This window comes from Colobus angolensis, unplaced genomic scaffold (assembly GCF_000951035.1).
Source record: "Colobus angolensis palliatus isolate OR3802 unplaced genomic scaffold, Cang.pa_1.0 Scaffold135, whole genome shotgun sequence".
Taxonomy (NCBI): domain Eukaryota; kingdom Metazoa; phylum Chordata; class Mammalia; order Primates; family Cercopithecidae; genus Colobus; species Colobus angolensis.
Genome location: NW_012114433.1, coordinates 1,218,136 through 1,240,306, shown reverse-complemented (window position 1 = coordinate 1,240,306; position 22,171 = coordinate 1,218,136). Strand labels below are relative to the sequence as shown.

At 40.3% G+C, this 22,171-nt stretch overlaps 1 protein-coding gene across 2 annotated transcripts in view; it reads right to left on the bottom strand.

Annotated features, from left to right (window-relative positions):
• The window catches only part of ATP9B (ATPase, class II, type 9B), a 290,892-nt gene that overhangs the window by 180,028 nt on the left and 88,693 nt on the right, over positions 1–22,171 (bottom strand). For both annotated transcript variants that reach the window (XM_011934361.1, XM_011934362.1), the window contains exon 8: positions 6,525–6,619. In XM_011934361.1, the coding sequence (XP_011789751.1) occupies positions 6,525–6,619 (95 nt within the window). The remainder of the gene's footprint in view (positions 1–6,524; positions 6,620–22,171) is intronic.

The following is a 22,171-nucleotide window of genomic DNA, read 5'->3' as shown; positions in this document are numbered from 1 at the left end:
CACATTAAAATCTAACCAAATGTAAATTTAAATGGGATACCATTGTTACAGTTATCAGATCGGAAAACAGTGAAAGATTAATTGATTAATTAATACACAGTAGATAAATTGCATAGTCTTCTGAAGAGCATTTTGGCCAAATAACCAAAATTCTTGAAATATGCTTTTTTTTAATCTAGAATTTCAAAATAACTTTTAAATTCACCAATATCAGGCCAGTTACAGAAGCTATAATTTATCAGAAACTATGCAGCTAATAAAACACTTGCAAGGACACACAATTTCTAACATGAAAGGATGACCCATAGCATATTGTTGAATAAATATTCTACTGGAAAAAACAGTAATATACAGCATTATCCAACCATGCAAGAATGTGGCTAGGGGAAGGTACTGTCAGAAAGGATTTACACCAAAATGCTCATGAGAGCCAATGCAGACTGGTAGGGTTTTCTTTTCTATTTTGTGATTTATCTATTATTTTCAATGCACACATTACTATTAGAATCAGGACTCAAAATTGACATCCACCTCTTTTTTAAAGGAAAGCCCCCTAAGAGAGGGCAGGAACATCTAGATGGTAGAAGGGCCGGCATTCAGGCTCTCTGCAGGGTGGTCACAAGCCTCCCAGCAGGTAGATCCCTACCAACAAGCAATTTCTCAATAAACAAATACATGTTTGTTTGTTTGTTTTAGTTTAATCATAATTTGAAATGTCACGTAGTTTGCTTCATCCACAAGGAACTTAATATTTTTCATTAAAAATTAATCAAGGGCTTCTACAAGCAATGTTGTGGTAACTAATATGAGACTTGCCTTCCCATGAAAACAACTGGAAAATGGACAATATTTATAAAATATCTATTTTCAGACACTAGATACAGTGCCCCAGGGAGAAGAGAAACAAAGCCATGTGCCCCACATAAGCCCAGGTAAAGAGACTGACCACTTCATAGGGCAGAAGCCAGGCAGAGGGAGGCAGCTATTTTGAGTTTAGGAGACTGAGACCAGAATTCAGGGAAACTGACAGCTAGCATCTGCAAAATACTCAAAAAGGGGCAAGGAAGAAAAAGAACTGCAGAAATATGCAGAGTGTTCTACCTGAGTGTCACTGAATGTGAGTACACACAGCATACAGGGTAAGAGTGTGTCTGGTCAAAAGAGAACCACAGAGTTCCAGCCCCAACCACCCGCAGAGACTACAGAGTTGGAGAGAGTTGAGTTTTGACTAGCCAGAGTTCAGAGGCACCTGTGAACCAGCAAGGATTTCAGCAGATATCAGAAGGATCCCAGCAGGATCATGCTCTAGCAATAGGATTAATTAGCATTCCAATAAAGGAGCCTCTAGGCCTCTAACAAAGTTTAAGAACAAGCCTTGAAGACATCAAGTTGACCCACAAGTTGCTGAACTAATTTGATCAAGATCAAGATGCTTTAAAGATAGAAATGAAAATCTCAGACATTAAATATAACACTTATATACTCAGCATACAATAAAAAATTACCAGACATGGAAAGAAGCAGGAAAGTATGGGTCTATAACGAGGGCCAAAAAATTTAAATAGAAACATACCCAAAAGTGACAGAGATAAAGGAGTTAACACACATGGAATTCAGCATTATAAACCGTGGAAATAGTCCAATGAAGCCATATACATAGTAGGAAAGAACAGAAAAGGTATTTAAACAAAAATGAGAGAAACATAGGGAACATCCAGAGATTACAACACTCGGAATAACAAAATTCATTGGGTGGGCTTAACAGAAGACTAGATACTGAAAAAGATAAATCTTAGTGAATTTAATGACAGAGTAACAGATACTATCGAAATTGAGTTACAGAAGGAAAAAAAGGCTGAGAAAAAGAGTAAGAGAGCATCAACGGCATGTGGGAATCTAAGTACTTCATATTCCCACGTCACTGAAGCGCTTACTCTTTTTTGATATGAGTAGTTAGACTAATTTACTTGATATTAGTAGTTAGACTAATTCTGTTGGTCATGTCTCAGAGGGGTTTGGGCAGAGAGATAAGAAAAATAAAGGCTGAAAATCTTGAAAATGGATAAAAACCATGAAACTCCAGATACAAGAAGCCCAACAAACCCAAGCAAGACAAATCAAAACACATCATATTTAAATTCCTGAAAGCCAGTCAGAACAGGAAAGGCTTTCAAAATACCCACAGAAAAAGGCACAGAGGATAAAGAAGAGTCAGGGTAAGAATGCCTGTAAGCGTCTTTTCAGGACTATGGATGCCAAAGAAGAAATAAAAGCTCTGAAAGGCAAAGATAAAAAAGAAAGACTGTCAAATGAAAACTTCAAGACATCCTTCAAAAGCGAAGGCAAAATAGGCCCCACATGATGGCTCACACCTGTAACCCCCGATTTTGGGAGGCCGAGGTGGGCGGATCATCTGAGGTCAGGAGTTCAAGACCAGCCTGGCCAACATGGTGAAACCCTGTCTCTACTTAAAAAAAAAAAAAAAAAAAAAACTACAAAATTTAGCCAGGCGTGGTGGTGGTACGTGCCTATAATCCCAGCTACTCGGGAGGCTGAGGCAGGAGAACCGCTTAAACCCAGGAGGCAGAGGCTGCAGTGAGTCGAGATTGCGCCACTGCACTTAAGCCTCTGTGACAGAGTCTCGCTCTGTCTCAAAAAAAAAAAAAAAAAAAAAAAAAAAAGGCAAAATAAAGACAATTTTCAAACAAACAAAACTTGACATCATCTCTGGCAGACTTCACTACAAGACACGTTGAAAGAAGTTCTTAGAGCTAAAGGAAATTGGCAGTAAATGGAAACTTGGATCAGCACACAGGAAAGAAAAGTTCCAGAACAGGTAAACACATGGGTGAACAGAAAATACTGTTTTCATTTTTTACTATCTTTAAAATACACCTGACAACTTTAAACAAAAAAAACAGTAATGCACTGTGTGGTTGATAATATGCAGAAGTAAGACAGACGACACAAATACAAAGGATGGGAAGAAAGCCATGGACATCTACTGTGCATGACTCTTACACTGTAAGTGACACGGAGAAAGACTGTGATAAGTTAAAAACACACTGGAAACACGATAATGACACAAAACAGAACTAACACACATAGCTAATTAGCCAACAATGGTAACTAAATGGAAATATAACACAACACCAAAAGATGAAGAAAAGAAAGAAATGGGATAAATCGAACCTAAGGAGTCAAAGGACTGACTTCAGCCCAACCACATTAATGATTACAGTAAATGTACACAATAAAAATGCAGCAATTCTCAGAATAAAAAAAGCAGTACCTACTTTTATTACATTAAGAAACACACTTTAAAATCAAAGAAAAAGATATATAAAACAAAAACTAATGGAAGATATACCATGTAAATGCTAATTTTAAAAAAGCTGGAATTACTATAATAGTAAAGAACAAAACAGATGTCTCAACAAAGAATATTACCAGGAATAATGAAAAAGGGCATATTCAAGAAAATAGAATAACTGTGAAAGTGTATGAACCCAGTAACAGTGCTTCAATATAGATAAGGCAACAAGTAACAGGGCCAAAAGGAGAACTCGTTCAATCTACAAAAGGTACGGGATCTTAAAAGTTTTCTTCAGTAATTCAGAGAACGAACAGTAGAAAACAACTATAAAACTTTTTAAAACAAGTTTCCATTAGCTCGACCTAATGAACATTTACAGAACATCCAGACAAGAGCAGAAAAAACATTATTTTTAGGCTCACACAGAATACTGACCCAGAGAGCCATAACACAAGTTTCAATATAGATGAAAGGACTGAAATAGAACAGAGTATGTTCCGTGATCATAAGATCATTAAATAACAATAAATTACCAGACATTGGGAAAATCCCCAACTATTTAGCAAATAACAATGTATTTCCAAATAATCAAGGGATGAAAGGAAGAAATCATGAAGGAATTAGAAAATACTTTTAACTAAATGAAAATGATTTTTTAACTAAATTATTAACTATTATTAACTAAATAAATCAAAATTTGTGTGACATAGGTAAACAATGCTTGGAAACAGGTTTTTAACTCTGAAAGTTTATAAATAGAAAACAATAAGTTATAAAATCAAAGGTCCAACTTCCACCTTACAGAGGAAGAAACAAAAAAAATTATATATAAACTATGCAGAATGAAGGAAATAAAGAGCAGAAATTAATAACACAGAAAATGAACAAACAATAAAGATAATCAATGAAACCAAAAACAAGTTCTTTGAAATGATCGATAAAACAGAGACAAACTACCAATATTGGGAGTGAAAGAAGGAATCCTAAAATGGCTAAAAAATAATGGAATATTATGAACTTTATGCCATTAATGTTGTCAACTTACATGAAATGAACCAGTTCTCTGAAAAACACAAATTTCCAATGAAGAGAAAATCGGATTTAACTCTATACCAAAGAAATTCAATTCACAATCAAGTGTTTTCCCAAAAAGTAATCTCTAGGATCACAGTTCCAAAAGCGAATTTGTTCAACATTTAAAAAATAAGTAATACCAATTTTATGCCAACTATCTGAAAAATTACAGGAGGCAAAGAGACTCCCAACTTATTATAAGGCCAGCTTACAAAGGCAATACAGATCCGTATCTTTCATGAACATCAGCACAAAACATCCTTAACAAAATGTCAGCATATCAAATACTGTAACATAATAAAAAGACATGCAGTATGACTACTAGGTGAGGTTTATGCCAGTAACACAAGACTGGTGTAACACATAAGAAATCAGTCCACATACCATCATATTAACAGATAAAGGAGAAAATCCATATGATCATCCCTACAGATGCAGAAAGGCTTTGGAAACATCTAACACCCATTCATGATAAAACCTCTCAGCAAACTAAGACTAGAAAGAACTTCCTCACCCTGACAGGGACTTCCTGAACAAGCTGCAGCTAGCATTATCCACCAAGGCAGAATGCTTTTGCTCTGAGACTGTCAACAGCACACATCACCAGAGAGGATAAGCAGATGGCAAACAAGCACACGAAACAATGTTCAACACAACCGGCCATTACAGAAACGCAAACTGAAACCACAATAGGGTATCACTGCACACACCCGTCAGAATGACTACAATAAAAACTGGTGACAACACTGAAGGCGGCAAGGACACAGAGAAACCAGGTCACTCATCCGGTGCTGGTGAGGACAGGGAATGGCACGGCCACTCTGGAAAACTGTTTGGCAGCTCCTTTGAAAGCCACACTGTGTGATCCAGGAACTGCCGCATGTACACACACCCCAGCCCCATCCTCAGGTGAGGAGGCGCTGCTCCCTGACATATGACTTCACGATGTAACAGTTGCCTGGTTGACTCTACCCACCACCAAGCAGGTAAAAGGCAGCTGTCAACAGCCCAGCCTCTCCAATCTGCTCATCTGTTGGTCCAGCAGAACCTACCTTCCTTCATTCACTAACCATGAAAAAACGTAAGTTGTAATAACTCTAAACATATAAATTATGCATAGTATCCTAGAGAATTTAAGTAAACAATCACAGAACACTGAAAATTAAAAACCCATGAGAACAAATCATCTGAGTAGCACCTCGCTGCCTGGCTTTGACTGAGAAGCCTGACCCAGAGAGGCAGCTTGGACGATTTTCAAACAGAGCTCCTGACCTGAAGGCTAATGAAGCCCATGTGATGTACAGAGAGAAAATAGAAGAAAGAAAAACACTTTTATGTGCCTAAGTAGGTGAAAATTAAAAACAGGATATTCATCTGTGAATATCTGGTTTTAGTGATTTGAAAGATTCTACACACACGAGTATGTATGTACTTTTTAATTGGCAAATACCAATACAAAATCACAAAGGAGAGGAGCAAACAGCCAAATAAGAAATAAAAATTTCTGGCTGGGTGTGATGGCTCAAACCTGTAATCCCAGCACTTTGAAAGACCAAGGTGAGAGGACTGCTTGAGGCCAGGAGTTCAAGACCAGCTGGGCAACATAGCAAGACCCCCATCTTTACCAAAAAAAAAAACTAAGAACTGACTGGGCATGGTGGTGTGCACCTGTACTCCCACCTACTCAGGAGAGCATCACTTGAGCCCAGGAGTTTGTGGCTGCAGTGAGCTATGATCATGCTACTGTATTTCAGTCTGGGCAACAGAGTGACAACCTGTCACATAAAAAATAAAATAAATTGAAAAAGAAAAAAGACATTAAGAGGAGGGGGAGGAGGAGGTGGAAGAGGGGGAGGAGGGCAAGGAGAGGAAGGAAGAGGGGGAAGGTGAGCAAAAGGAGAAAGAAAACCTAAGTGTCAAGGAAAATTCACAATTACCTAAAACTGATTATGTGCTAAGACATCACAGAAATTATTTTGGCATAATTCTTCAATGAACCTTCATGAGGAATAAAGAAATTATAAAACAAATTCTCAATGCATTAAATAAATTAGCTGGTATAAACAGAAATATGCGTGAAACCTAGAAACTACCACTAAAGATAAAAGGATGGAGTAGTCTTGATGCTGCTCACCCCCAGAGCCGGCAGCCGTTGCGTGCAGCTCACTGCCACCTTCAGCTTCCAGTCAGTTTCACCATCTAGTTGATCAGTTCGAATAAAACACGAACCTTGGAAGTAGAAAATAAAAATTTACCACTCTTGAATTGTGTTACAGAAGGTTTTTCCTGAGCTACAGGTGCCATCAAAGAGTAATTCCAGGGCACAGTAGGACAAATAAATAACAACCTAGATATTCCCAGGAATAAAAATCCTTAAAAACCTTTATTTTACACAATGTTCCTTGATTCACAAAACAAGTTTCATGAAAAGATGTAGGCCATTACATTCTTTTAAATCACTTATTTCCTATCTGATGCTCTTGCCTATTAGGTTTAACATTAATCAGTCTTCTATTTTAGAAAAACTGCATTGATCATTTCTACTTTCAATGTATGTTCTGATAATAACAAAATAACAAATACACAAAAATATTCAAGAGTGTATGGTATTATCTTGCTAATAAAATATCAGATTTACCATCATAAAAAATGTTCAATCATAAAAGCACAGCTACAATGCTAAGACTGACGTAAATGTTACCATATGCCCACAGGCCTATCTAGTTTCAAACGTGCTAAGATATTCTATCAAGAAAATCCATTACTCTTTGGCCGTGCTATCATCCCACTTCTCAGAGACTATTCTAACGATGGAATAGCAAAAGCACAAAATGACATACACACAAGGCTGCTCCCTGCAGCATTATTTATAGTAACAGAAGACTGTCGTGAAACAAAGGGGAACAAACAGAGGACTAGCTGAATAAAACAGAGCACATACGGCAATAGAGAGAGAGAAGAAAGTAAAGCACAATGACCTCAATACACTGTCGTGGAAAGATCTCTAGGATATAGATTGTGAAATGAAGCAAGCAAGGTGCTGGACATTATATATAGAAAAATACATTATAGTTAAGAACAAGGGAGGGAGGAGAGAGAATTTGTGTATGTCCATACATATCTCTATGCATGTATAACTGTATATATGCATGTTCATCTGTGTGTAGATATGTATCTATGTGTGTATCTGTGTGTGTGCATGTATATATGAGTGTGCATGCATGGCTAACTTGTGTGTGTGCAAGCATATCTGTGTGCACACATGCACGTGTATATATGTGTGTGTGCGTGTATGTTTGTGTACATGGGTATGTGTGTATCATATGCATGTATAACTGTGAACAAGTACTTGAGGATCTGTGTGTTTCTGTGTGTGTGCATACTGGTGTGTGAACATATATGTGCACACACGTGTACCTATGTACGCATGCAAGCATATCTGTGTGAGGGATGTGAGGGCATGCAAATCTGTGTTTCTATGTGTGCTCCTCTATCTGAGTGTATCTGTATGCATGTAAATGCTTCCGTGTGTGTGCACATATATCTGTGTGTGCATGTATGTGTGTATAATACCTATAGAGGGAGGAAGGGAACAGGATTAGATGCTAAGACTTCTGAATATATCTTATACTGTTCACTTTAAAATCAGATACATTTTATATAATTAAAAAGCCAAATTACAGTAAACTTTTAAAAAACTCCTAAAAAATAAAAAGCAGCATATAAAACATAATTCACAGTTTAACCACAGTGAGAATTCATCCAGGTGACTTTTGAGGTTTCAGAATTTTTTTTTTTTTTTTTTTTTTGAGACAGAGCCTAGCTCTGTCGCCAGGCTGGAGTGCAGTGGCGCAATCTCGGCTCACTGCAACCTCCACCTCCCGGGTTCAAGCGATTCTCCTGCCTCAGCCTACCGAGTAGCTGGGACTACAGGTGCGTACCACCACGCCCAGCTAATTTTTTTGTATTTTTAGTAGAGACGGGTTTTCACCATGTTGGCCAGGATGGTCTCGATCTCTTGACCTCATGATCCGCTTGCCTCAGCCTCCCAAAGTGCTGTGATGACAGGCGTGACCCACCGCGCCCGGCCTGGTGGAGAATGTTATACTGGGAAGATCAGTTGATAGCACCTGTATCTATTCATCACTAAAAGAGAGACATGCAGACATCTGCCTACAGTTACAAACAGGACTACACAGAAGCACCGCTGTAGTATTCTTTCACCAAAATAATGAAAAGCTAAAAGAAAACTGAAAATGAGTACGGTCAACCCTTTAGATCCACCTACCAGTTAACAAAAATACAAGAAATAAAGAGATGTATTAATTAATAACATAGTTGTTTTGTGTATGCACTCACACAAATCTAGAGTATCAGATATTCTCTGTGTCCAATAACCCTGTTTTTTCAACAAATAAAAAAAGAAAGATAAGGAATTGTCGTAGATGAAAACAGATTTGAGAGATACCTGTAACGAGTGCAAGAGAAGGGCCCTCGCATCCTGACTAGAACAGATCAACTGTAAGAAGAGGTGTGTGAGACAATCAGAAACCGGGAGACTCACCAAGTGTTAATCTAAGAAATCCTTGTTCAATAGTTTATGGTATGATAATGGAACTGTGGTTGTAATTTGTAAATGCTGAATTTGTTAACGCAATCAAATTATACACAGGATTGTATCCAAGTGAGACATACGGATGAAACAAGACTGGTCATTTACAGAGAAGTCTTCCAGGGGACAACGGTGATGCGGCAATCACTATGGCTTCACGCAGTGAAAATTCCTATAATAAAGCTTAAGATCCTATTTAAAAAATAGAAAATGAATAAAACCTTTAAGGGAATTTTACTTCCAGAAGGATACAGCAGATGTACTCTTTCTTATTCTTCCTAAATAAAGCAAAAAAATGCTGAACATTAAATTTTTTAAAATGATGATGATTCTAGAAGAGGAGGAAAAGTGCAGTCCAGCTCGAGTCCTCGGGTATCAAGAAAGGACAGTGGTGATTTCTTGTTTTCATCTTGCCCTTTTTATCTCAAACTAGTAACTGAAGAACCTGGCCACCCATAAATGCCAACAGGTGCAGACTTCATGACTATTATAGTCCCATGAAGATTTTCTTTAAAGATACAGGCAAGATTATTCTAAAATGTGTATAGAAAGGCAAAATTGTTTAAAAGAGCTAAAAGTTGTTTAGAAGAGCTAAAAAAAGGGGGGGGAGGGGGAGGAAGAAAAACTGGGAGAAATCAGCCCACCAGATTATAAGACTTATCAGATAGCTGCAGTAACCAAGATTGTTTGATACTGGAGAAGGAACAGAAACACAGATCAATGGAACAAAATAAAGAACTCAGAGAGAGTCCCCCCAACATACAAGTATGGCAACTAATTTTGATGCATTCACAAAGGTAATTTATGGAGAACTGACTCTTCACTATAAATGACGCTAGAGCATTTGGATATACATAGCCCAACAAAACCAAAGCCTTGACCTAAACCTTACATCTTATACAGTAATTAACTCAAAATAGATCACAGATCTCAACGTAAAACTTTTCGGACAAAAAAAAAAAAACCACCACAAGAAGAAATCCGCAGGGCATATGGCTGGAAGATGAGTTCCTAAACAGGACATGAAACGCATAACCCATTAAAAAAAAATCAATTGGACTTTGATAAAATTAAATACTTCGAATATGTAAAGATCTTTGCAGAAGATGAAAAGACAAATTACAAACTAGTAGAAAATATTTGTAAGCCGCGTATCTGACCAAAGGACGCCTATGTAGAATATATAAAGAACTCTCAATATCAATAGTTAAAAAAAAAAATCCAATTAGAAAATGGGCCAAAGACATGAAGAGACACTTTCCTAGAGTCCTGAGGACGGCAAACATGCAGCAAGAACGTGCTCAATGTCACAGCCACAACGGAGCGGCATGTGCAAACCATGAGGAAGCACCGCTACACATACCACCAAACATCGGCCAGATGTGGCAAAACTAGATGTCCCAGGCATCGCTGGTGGGAATGTAAAACAAAACAGTAACTCTGGAAAAGGGTTTGTCAGTCTTAAAATAAGCATATAATTACCATAAAAACCAGCAACCCCACTGCTGGACATCGATCTGGAGATATAAAAACATGTCCACAAAAAAGCTGTACATAATTGTTCAAAGCAGTTTTATTTATAACAAAAACCTGTAAACAACAAAAAACTCCGACCAACAATGATGAACGGTTTAAAACGTGCTGTGGTACATCCATCCATGAAATCCTAGTTAGCAGTAAAAAAGGAACAAACTGTTGACTTATATAACAACTTGGATGGATCTCAAGGGTGTTGTGCTAAGTAGAGAAAGAGTCTCTAGGCCAGGAGCAGTGGCTCATGCCTGTAATCACAGCACTTTGGGAAGCCAAGGCAGATCACGAAGTCAGGAGCTCGAGACCAGCCTGAACCAGCTTGGTGAAACCCCGTCTCTACTAAAAATATAAAAATTAGCCGGGTGTGGGGGCGTGTGCCTGTAATCCCAGCTACTTAGGAGGCTGAGGCAGGAGAATCGCTTGAACCCAGGAGGCGGAAGTTGCAGTAAGCTGAGATCGCGCCACAGCCCTCCAGCTTGGGTGACAGAGTGAGACTCTGTCTCAAAAAAAAAAAAAAGAGTCTCTGAAAGTCATGAATGGTTTATTTCATTTATATAACACTCCAGAAATGACAAATTTATAGAAATGGAGAACAAATTCACGGTTACCCAGGGTGAAGGCTGCTGGAAGCAGAGGGATGGCTGAGCCCACAGGGCTAGTGTGAGGGAGATCCTCAGGGTAGTGCAACAGTTCTGCACCTTGACTGCATTGGTGCTGACAGGAACCCACACCCAAGATGAAATAACACAGCCTTACGTGCACACACTGTACCAGTGTCAACATCCCGGTCTGATATTCTACTACAGGTAAGTTGTCAACCACTGGAGGAATGTGGGTGAAGGGGACACACGGGGTCTCCCTGTACTATCTCTGCAACTTCCCAGGAGTCATTAATTATTTCAATGTAAAACATATTTTTTAAAAAGGTGTTGTTCACTCTAGGAGTAAGTTTTAAATGGCAAATTAAAGCTCTCAATTTAGGCTGCTAATACAACTGCAATCTATCTTTCCTATTAATATGTATCTATATAACTCAACTATACTGGTATAAAAATATTCACATTTGACAAGTGAATTGCTTCATAACACCCTTTCTCAAACACGAACAGTCTTAAATTTTGGAAATGAACAAAATTTCAACAGTGCTAATGTACTACAATGGTACTGAAGCAACAATTAGATTTAAATAATATGTAGATTTTTTAAAATAGATTTTTAATAAAAAAGCTCTATCAAGTTTCAAATATTTCAAATATACTTTAAAATCTTGAATTTTAATTCTGTTTTTAAGTAACAAAGTTACTTAACACTATAGGGAGAAGGTGGCATCAGTTAGACTAAACGAAATATGCTCATTGGCAAATAATCTTTCATGTACAACTTGAGAAAATCTAGAAAGATTCTGAAGCATACCATGTATAGCTGCACAGCACAGCCAGGGCAAAAACAAGAAACCAGAGAAGAAAACGGTTTTTCCTCCAAATTTTGAAAGCCAAGATTCAGGCAATAAGTACTATGTGTTTTAGTGACTACAACTTAATAGATTGAATAAATTTGGGGTCACAATCAGGTAAGGTCTAGTTTTCAGAACTCAGTATTATACTGGCTAATGCTTATAAACAAGCAGCTCAGCAGACGAACTAATCTGACATGCAGGAGAGAGACCTCTGACACTACACTGGACCAGAAGGGGGTCTTCACACACCAGCCTTTCCAGCAACTGATGGAAATGTTTAAACTCAGAAACAACAATTCCAACACAATCTAAAATTTGATTCCAGAAACCTAAAAAATGCATTAAGATGCTTTCCCAAACAAATTCTACAGAATGGCATAAAAATCATATTATAAACCCAGAGATTAAAAATCTGTTTTAAAAACACATTTAGATTAAATAAATATCAACCTAAAAGTATGACTCAAACATCTGGTGTTTGCAATAAAGAGATAAATAATGCAAGTAACTAGACTTAACCTCGAAGTATTGCACTACAGGAAGCACACTGTAACTATTTCAACACCTACAGAGGAAGAGACTCATCTCAGTTGTTCTTGGCTCCCACTGCCATTCTAGGAGAATATCAGTGTTTGCTCCCATTCATCAATTTCATTCAGAATCACACGAGGAATCGATGCCACCCAGGCCCAGGGTGGCTCTGGGGAGTTCCTGACATGAGCTTGTGCTCATCCGACAGAGCCAGTGCATGAAAATTACTGGCCGGCTACAGCTCCTCCCTACCTTGGCAGCCAAGGTCAGCCGTAACAGAGCTCCTGGCCTTTCCCTCTGTCCAGAGGAAGAGACAGTCTGAGCTCAGTCAGCTTACAAGTGATCACCACAGCAAAACGGAAGCATTAAATAAAAGGTTCTTACACAGTAACATTACGGTAATGACGGTATGACTTTAAGTACTGGGGAGTCGTAAGGCAATTTTGTAACTTGGCTGGAAGTCCTAAGATAACTTTGTAATTTACTGTTAGAAGGAAAAAATAGGTGAACAGCCTTTCAAAGTTCCTCACTGCTTAGAGGTTGCAGCCATGTAGCAAACAGCCTAAAACTTCTGATTGTGGTCATTTCTAAGTCATTCAGCATTCAGGAAACATTTTTCCCACAGAAATAACTAAGCTTTTATAGATCTAATAAAGTCTGATGAAGATCACCTAATGCATAAAGCAGCTGAAATACTATGATATAGTGGTCAAAATAATTCAAAATGGCTAAACTAATACTATTAAGTACTCACAATTAAAACAACAAATAAATAACTAAATAATGGTTAAGAAAAGGTATGTTAAGGAAAGGTTTACTTTTATCTTGAAGAAAGTAAACGAAGACTTGATGAAGATTTTACAGGAAATGTCCAGAAACACTCCATGGGAACGCCGAGTCCAGAAACTCTGGGTGAAGACTTGTGGCTTTCCCACAGTCCAGCACAGGTGACACACAGCATGCTCTCACATATTTCACCAATATTTACTGAACACCTACTATACTGAAAGCATTACTCTGGCTACCAAGTTTCCTACTGACCTTAACAGTGTTAGGTGACAGTCTAACAAGTAAAGACAGGCAAACAAATGCGAAAGAGAAAATAAGAGGTTCTAGAAGGACCTATTAATAGTATGGGGTTGATCATACAAATAGCCTAGCCTCAAAAATCACCAAGAGAACTCACTGTTCACCATTTGGAAGACAGGGAAAGTCCCATTCCAGAGACAGGTGGAAGCCTCTGAGGGACCCGTCATGGGAAAACGCCTCCACTGTACAGGAAGTAGGTGACCAACAACAGCCTGTATCAGGTCTTCTCAAAGTCTCAACGCGGCAGGACGCTGCCACCGCAAATGTTGCCTCTGCAAGCATAATGGTCTTTTCTGTCAGGAACCTCAAAGGCCAAAGGGTCAAGATCAGAGAGAACAACAAGGGCGGAGAGGAGGAGAGAGAAGGACAGGGAAAATGTGGCAAGGAGAAGAATGAGGCATGGGAGAGATTTAAGACAAGCACACACACTGGTGGCTTGGCTCGTTTAGAAAATACCTCGCAAAGACTCTCAGGGGAGAAACAGACATAGCACTCCAAATTAAGGAAGGAGTCATGGAATTTATTCCATACTGTACTCCAAACTTGCCCACCGCTACCCCTTCTTCGAAAAATGTATGGAGTTATACATGTCTACTAGAGAGTCACTTCTTTCTCCCCCAAAAAGGGGAAGGTTACTAAAATTCACTAAGCATCTACTTATGAGCTGCCAGTCATGGCCTATATACAATATCTGATGTCCTGTGAAACAGAAGGAAAAACTGTCCCTATTTTAGGCTCAGAGGTAAAGTACCCCAAGGTCTCCCAAGTGAGTGAAGAGTGCCATGATTAGGTCCATCTAACTCCAAACCCGTTATACAAGAACACATGGCTCAGTCCCCCACCTCAGCACTTCAACCAAGAGTTGACTTACTGAACAGCTGCAACTACAATACGTAAATGTCAAAACAAAACACAAAAAATAACAAAAAATAAAACCGCACTTGGGTTGTTTGTTGTTTCAGTCATTTGTTTATTTTTATATTCACTGGGCTGAACTACTACTAGGAAATCTATCCCCCTGCAGGATGCAGCCACGGACCCCCTGCTCAGACTCTGCAGTCGCCAGGCTGAACTACCATGGCCAAGTCTCCTTCTAGTTTTCTTGGCTTTCCGGGGGTTGCGCCTAGCTCCACGTCAACCACTTTCTGATCAATGTGATGGCAGCAGTGGCCCCTCCGGAGGGGAGGCTGCGAAGACGCCAGCTGCAGTGAGGGAGGCGTGCCCAGGGCTGTATGCTCCACGGAGCTGGCAGGATCTCCATCCCCTTCCGAGTTGGCAGGTATGCATGTGCTCGGGGCAGTGCTGACATGCCCGGCACTCTGCCGGGTCGGCACCCTCCAGACTTTGGACGCCAACAAGCGTGGGAGAGTGGCTCTGGGCAGGCCTGCAGGCACCCCTTGGGACAAACAGCCTGGGCACCATACATGGCATGTTGATGGTGGGAGTCAGACAAGTTCCTGGGCAAAAACGGGCAGGTCCCCTGTGAAACCCACCTTCAAGCCAGGAACCACCTGAAGCCTGGGGGCCGGGCTGCCAGTTCCCAGTGAAGTCCACTGCCGGGAGTGAGGACGTCATTGGCGACATACAGCCAATCAGATAGCGCTGTTCCCAGGCCCGCCCATGGCTGTCCATGGACCAATCAGCACGCACCTCCTCCTTTCTGAGTCCATAAAAACCGCCAGTTTCAGCCAGACTCACTCAGAAATTGGGACTACCAGCTGTGGGAAGGAACTACTCACTCCAGGTCCTCTCTACGCTGAGGGCTGCACACTCCACGAGCCAACCTGCCTGCGGAGAGAAACTACCCACTCCAGGTCCCCTCTCTGCTGGGGGATGCACACTCAATGGGACGACCTGCCTGCTGATAGGAGCTACCTACTCCAGGTCTCCTCTCCACTAAGAGCTGCAATCATCGTGACGACCTGCCTGTGGAGAGGAGCTACCCACTTAGGGTCTCCTGAGAGCTGCACTGTGGCTCAATAAAGCACCTAATTGCTTTGCTTACCCTCCAGTTGTCCAAATACCTTGTTCTTCCTGGATGCGGGACAAGAACTTAGGACCAGCTGAATGGCGGGAATGAAAGAGTTGTAACACAAACAGGGCTGAAACACGCCCTGCCACTCGCCATATTGCAAGCAATGAGAAGGACAGAAGAGCTGTGGCCCTTCAGAGAGCCCAGACCTAACGGCTCACTGAACCAGGGCTGTGACATCCTCTTTGGGGCTCTGCGGTTCTTAGTGTCCCCAAGCCTCCTGGGGCCACGTTTCCTGGTGCCCGCAGTGGAAGCCGCTTACGGAGTGCCTGGTTCAGCCACAGCCTCACACACAGCCAGCACCTGGAGCTGCCTGCCCTGCCACAGTCGGCATGCCTGGCTGTGAGCAGTGGCTAGACCCCACGCTCGCTCACACACCTCTTGCCGCTCTGTTCCTGGGTCGCCCTCAGCAGGCATGGGATCCCGGCCGGCAGCACAAGCTGAACAAAGCCTGCTGAGCCAAGTAGGCAGAATGAGCCCAGTGGGCCTGAACAAAACTCAGACAAAGGTGCCACGGGCCATAGAGGTTTCTGGCTGGAAAAGTGACACCCCAAAGATCCTGTGACAAAAGGTGGTGCTCAGGCTGGCTCAGCTAGTTGGACTTCCACGCTTCATCACTGGCTGTGTGTGGCTTGGAGACCTCTCACAATTCAGGGAGTTCATGACTTTGCCCGTGTTCAGTCAGGGATGGGTGAATGGGTGGCTTGAAGGTGTCCTCTATTGACTCCTGAGACCATCACCTTGGGTGCGCAAACCATCTTCCAGACTGACAGGGATGCCTGTGATGTCATGTGTAAGCTCAGCATTGTAGGACTCACCTTGGGGACAGAGGACCATGTATCATTTGGCCAGCTCAGAGGTTGTGGGTAAGCCCCTTGGGTCGGTGAGCTCTCGCATCATGGAGGGCTGTTCGTCACCCAGGGAGTCCTTTCACATTTGCCCCGAGTCCCACTGCAGCTGCTTCTGAGAGCGCCTAGCACATGCACACAGCCTCCCGGCCTCACGATAGGTTGGATCCAGTACTCTCCAAGAAGCTTCTGGCTGGGTTGCTGTTTCTGCCCTCTGAAATGGTGACCACCAAGCTCTCCAGTGTTCTCAACGACATCCTCAGAAATGAACTCTGCCAGGCTATTTTTCAAACAAAGTCGGTAGGTAAAGCTGCAGACATCTCAGTCCTTAGGACCTGTCTCTCACTCTAGAGAACAGCACTGGAATTGGGGACAGGACAGCAGCCAGCTCTACCAGGAGTGACACTCAGGTCATCAAGTGGACACTGGGGATGGGGTTGTGGTGTAGCCCCTCCAGCACTGTCAGCTCTGCCTTACAAGCTGCTGGGGCTGGGACTCACTGGGCTAGAATGCTCAGGAGCCCAGGTAGAGTCTAGAATCTAGTCCACTTTAGGTTACTTGATGTTAGTGCCCTAGGCCAAGTCTGTCAGGAATTGGGCTTCTGCCACATGAGTCTGGGGAAAATAAGAGCCATGGCCAGGCCTTCCTGGGTGGGGCTGTAGCCATAGCCTAGGAACTGCAGAAGACAGAGCCCCTGACTTTTTGGCTGCACAGGCTTAGAGTAGAGCTTCCTGCACATGGAGTTGGGGTAGAGATGAAGATAATAGGCCGTGGCTCAATTTCTGCAGACTCAATCTGTTCTCACTGAGAAAGGTCTCTGAAAAATATTAAAACAAGTATTCCTAAAGGTAAATAACTAAACAATTACGGTTAATTTTAGAGATTCTCTTCAATGGATGAAAAGTCCTCCATAGTTTTTCAACTAGGGACAATTTACATTTGGCAACTTAGAGCGACACTGTTGGTTTTCACAACTGGAAAGGAAGTTAGGGGAATGCTACTGCTTCTGGTGGAATGAGGACAAGAATATTCTCAACACCCAACAGTGCAGAAGACAGACCCGCCCACCACAGCAAAGACATATTGGGCCCAAAGCACCAATAGTGCTAGACAAAGCTGAGAATGCCTGCTCTGGAGGCTTCCATCCCAAAGCTGGCATAACAGAGAAGCCAGAGCCAGAGAGTCAGAAGCTGAACACCAGCCCTGTAACTGATTACTCATGCCCCTGAATTTCAAGTAACTTGACTTGTTACACCTCAGGGTTTTTTTATCTGTATAAGACTTACCCTGAAGTTATGTTGTAAAATTTCATGGAAAATACGTCATGAGTGTCGTATACTGGGAACTCGTATCATGGTACCTACTTGTTTCTCAAATTTGGAGAAATCATTTGATTATGTAAGAACAGATATTCACATAGCTTAGTCCAGCCTACCCTTTCCACAGAACATTCTACAACTGAAATGTCCATGCAAATCTACATCCATAACACCCTCCTTTCCCTACCCCCGAACCTCCTAGAAGTATTTCCGCCTGCTACTGAGTATTCTTGAGGTCTCTTACTCTACACAAGTATTAAACACTTTTTCTCTCCTAGCTGATACATTTTCAACTAATTGTAGCTTCCAGCAACTCAGCGCCTAAAAGTACCCTATCTGTGTATTCACCCCACCAATTTTATTTTTAATCCTTTTAACTACCCTGTACTATGGGAATTATCATTGTTAAAATGGAATCTGAGAAATACAGAGACATTAACCCACTTGTCTGAGGCACAAAAAGATCAAGAGTCATGAAAAAATTCTCCAGTTATTGGCATTATCAATTAAAGTTATATCTGAGACAATGTCATCTGATTACAGGGCACAGTGGCTCACGCCTGTAACCCCAACACTTTAGGAGGCCAAGACATGAGAATGTGCAAGACCAGAAGTGCAAGACCAGCTTGGGCAACATGGCAAAACCCCATCTCTACAAAAAATAAAAAATAAAAAATTAGTGGGGCATGGTGCATGGTGGCGAGCACCTGTAGTCCCAGCCGGGAAAACTGAGGTGGAAGGATCACTTGAGCCCAGGAGTTCAAGACTGCAGTGAGCTATGATTAAGCTACAGCACTCCAGCCTGGGTGACAGAGTGAGACTTTGTCTCTGTTTCTCTGTTTCTCTCTCTCTCTCTCTCTCTCTCTCTCCGTGTGTGTGTGTGTGTGTATAAAATAAAATACAAAAATAAAATATAAAAATATTAAAACGAGTATTCCTAAAGGTAAATAACTGAACAATTAAGGTTAATTTTAAAGATTTTAGAGACATATACTTATACATGTGTATATATATACACACACACACACACAAGGATATATTTAAATAAACCATGTTATGGATCTGTCAAAAGAATGATAAAAAAATATGTTGCACAAGCTCACTGGTTTCAGCTAAGAAACAGTACATGAAAGTTTGCAGCGCATATTACTTCAAAGTTACAGTATTTTTTCTAGATTGAATTTTCCCCTTTATGTATGTGTGAATATTCTGATATAAAATATAAAAATAACATAAAATGGACTGGATTCTAGACTCTATCTGACACATCTGTGAGATGCCAGAGTGCCATTCACTCTGCTCTAGATTTTCTATTACATAAAGAAAAAACAAGTGAGAATCTCTGGAGTCTCATAAACTTCCCGCATTCTGTGTTTCTAAAAGTGAAATAAATATCTAAATTTCTGTAAACTTATTAAACACTGAAAAAATAGCTGCCTTTGTTTAAAGAAAAAAGACATGCCTCATGTTAAATCATATGCTATTTTTTAAACTTAGAAGAAAAACGACATGTTACCACTTTTACTCAAGTTAAGTACAGTTAAAAATACTAACCTTGCAGTAACTGATGTGATTTAAAGAGAGAAAGAATGAACTCTAGCAAATCAGAAGTATGGCCAGTTTGACTTGTTTCACAAGAACTGCATCTAATAATTTTTTAACAGAAAGCACTCGCTGCAACTGATGCCAGTTAAGGCTCAGCAAAACACGTATTATTAAATTGGTCTGCTTATATCCTATTACAGACTGCTTATGAATACTTGATTTTATTTTATACAATTGACAAGAGTCGACAGGAAAGGATAGGCTTAATGACAATTAAATTAAGATCAACTTGTGTATGTGTCACACAGGAGGATGCATCAAGTGTGCTGAAGAAACTGACGGGACATCATCGGAGCACGAGTCTGTCATATCGCACAAGTCACCCTGTAATATTAGCAGACTTCCTACAACAGCTCACAAATCCAATAGCTCTGAAAGAGATGGGCCAACAAAAGAAAGATAGGCATTGACTTTGCATTTACAACACCAGATCGTCTGCCATTAAACTTAATTTTTAAATCATTTATATGATTTAATGACTCGGCATGAAAGTTTCAAGCTGGTAGCAAGATGAATAGCACTACAGAGATCATGTGGATGAGTACAGTATCATTTAACCACCCCCCGTCCCACTAACAAGTGACAGCTGAGGTACCATAATATGTCCCAAACACTTAAAGTATAATGTCATCACTTAGGAGACAAGTGAAAAAGATATTGGCATTTATAAGAGATTGATGAAATTAGTTCTAAAGCATTAATTTCTCTTAATACCACTAAAAGAATTGTGTGCACTCTGGAGATATTTAATCTGAATTAAGAAAGTGATGAAGCAATTGATTAATTGGAATCTAAGCCATCAGTCACCAGATCCATCAACAGCTTCATTTACATTCTAAACAATCAGCTCACAGTCCAACAGATTACTCTGTGTTAATACACAGTCAATATGATGCCATAAGCAACCTGCCATGCTGTACCGACAAGCACCCAGCTGCTAGTGTTCAAGCTGGGATACGCTGCATATATTAACACTTAGGATTTCTATCATATCTAAGATTTAAAATGTTCTTATTATAATAACAATATATTATCAGATTTTTTTCAAACCAAAACTAAAAAGTAATAAAACAGTATTAAAAGTGTTAGCAGATACAAAACTTCAGTACATTTGTAGTCTACTGAAAACAAGTAGGCAATAAGAAAACTTCAATTACTTAAAAATCACACAGAATTTCTAAAGCTAAGAATTCTTGAAAGCAATATTACAACAAAAATTTTATATAGCTTGAAAGCTCTTTAGTCTATTTTATAAGGAGAAGAAAAATAGCATGAAAAAACAACCTGACTTCATTTTTTTTTTTTTTTTGAGATGGAGTCTTGCGCTGTTGCCCAGGCTGGAGTGCAGTGGCCGGATCTCAGCTCACTGTAAGCTCCGCCTCCCGAGTTCACGCCATTCTCCTGCCTCAGTCTCCCAAGTAGCTGGGACTACAGGCGTCTGCCACCGCGTCCGGCTAATTTTTTGTATTTTTAGTAGAGACGGGGTTTCACAGTATTCGCCAGGATGGTCTTGATCTCCTGACCTCGTTATCTGCCCGTCTTGGCCTCCCAAAGTGTTGGAATTACAGGTGTGAGCCACCGTGCCCGGCCCTGACTTCTTAATATGTGCTTTTGAGTAACTACTATTTTAACAATTTAAATTTGACAGAAAAAATAAAACTGAGGATGAAAATAGAAGCATAGGTTAAAACAAACTACAGCAGGGTCTTAACTTGAACCCATCAATAATCTTCCAGGGATATGTAAACAATAAAAAATCTAGTGTACGTGTGCACTGTATACATTTTTCTGAGGAAAGAGGTGATAATTCTTAAGATTCTCAAAGGGATCCACGACGTTCAAAATATTAAATATCACTCCACTACAAAGAGTGATTCTCCCTACAATGTGGAATGTAAGACAAAATTAGAGAGGAATGTTTTAAAACATCATCAATTTGAAAGTGTTATTTATCCAAGGTTAACACAAAAGAGTATCTCATTTGAGTAATGTTCTACTACTCCATTTATGTTTTACTGTCTTACTATGGCTTAAAAATGATGCAGTGAAAAGATTTTTAAGAGGCTGAGGAAGAATTTCCAAAATTGCTATTAGTGGTCGGGCTCGGTGGTTTACACCTATAATCCCAGCACTTTGGGAAGCCGAGGTAGGTGGATCGCTTGAGGTCAGCAGTACAAGACCAGCCTGGTCAATGTGGTAAAACCCCATCTCTACTAAAAATACAAAAATCAGCCAGGCATGGTGGCGTGCCTGGAGTCCTAGCTACTAAGGAGGCTGAGGCAGGAGAATCACTGGAACTTGGGAGGCAGAGGTTGCAGTGAGCCAAGATCGCACCACTGCACTCCAGCCTGGGTGACAAAGCAAGACCTCCTCCAAAAAGAGAAAAAACAAACAAAAACAAAAACCCATAAAATTGCTATTAGTCATATAATGTTAAGCAAGGTATTTACATTCTCCAGCCCTCAGATTCCTCTTCTGAAAAGTGAACATTTCCAAACACCCTTTCAGCTTTAAAGTGCTTGACTTTGTTCATAATTTATCTTCTAACACAATCTACATAATGTTTTCCTCTTAAATTAATTACTCAAAACTGTTTTCATATTTGGAATAGTATCTTCCATATATTTCTATCATAATTGTTAAAAGGGCAATTAATACAATAGCATCTCCCAAATCAAAGCATTTTGTTATTCATTACACTGGATACACATTTGTAAAACAGGACAAATAAATAAATAAGTAGGTGAAGTAAGCAG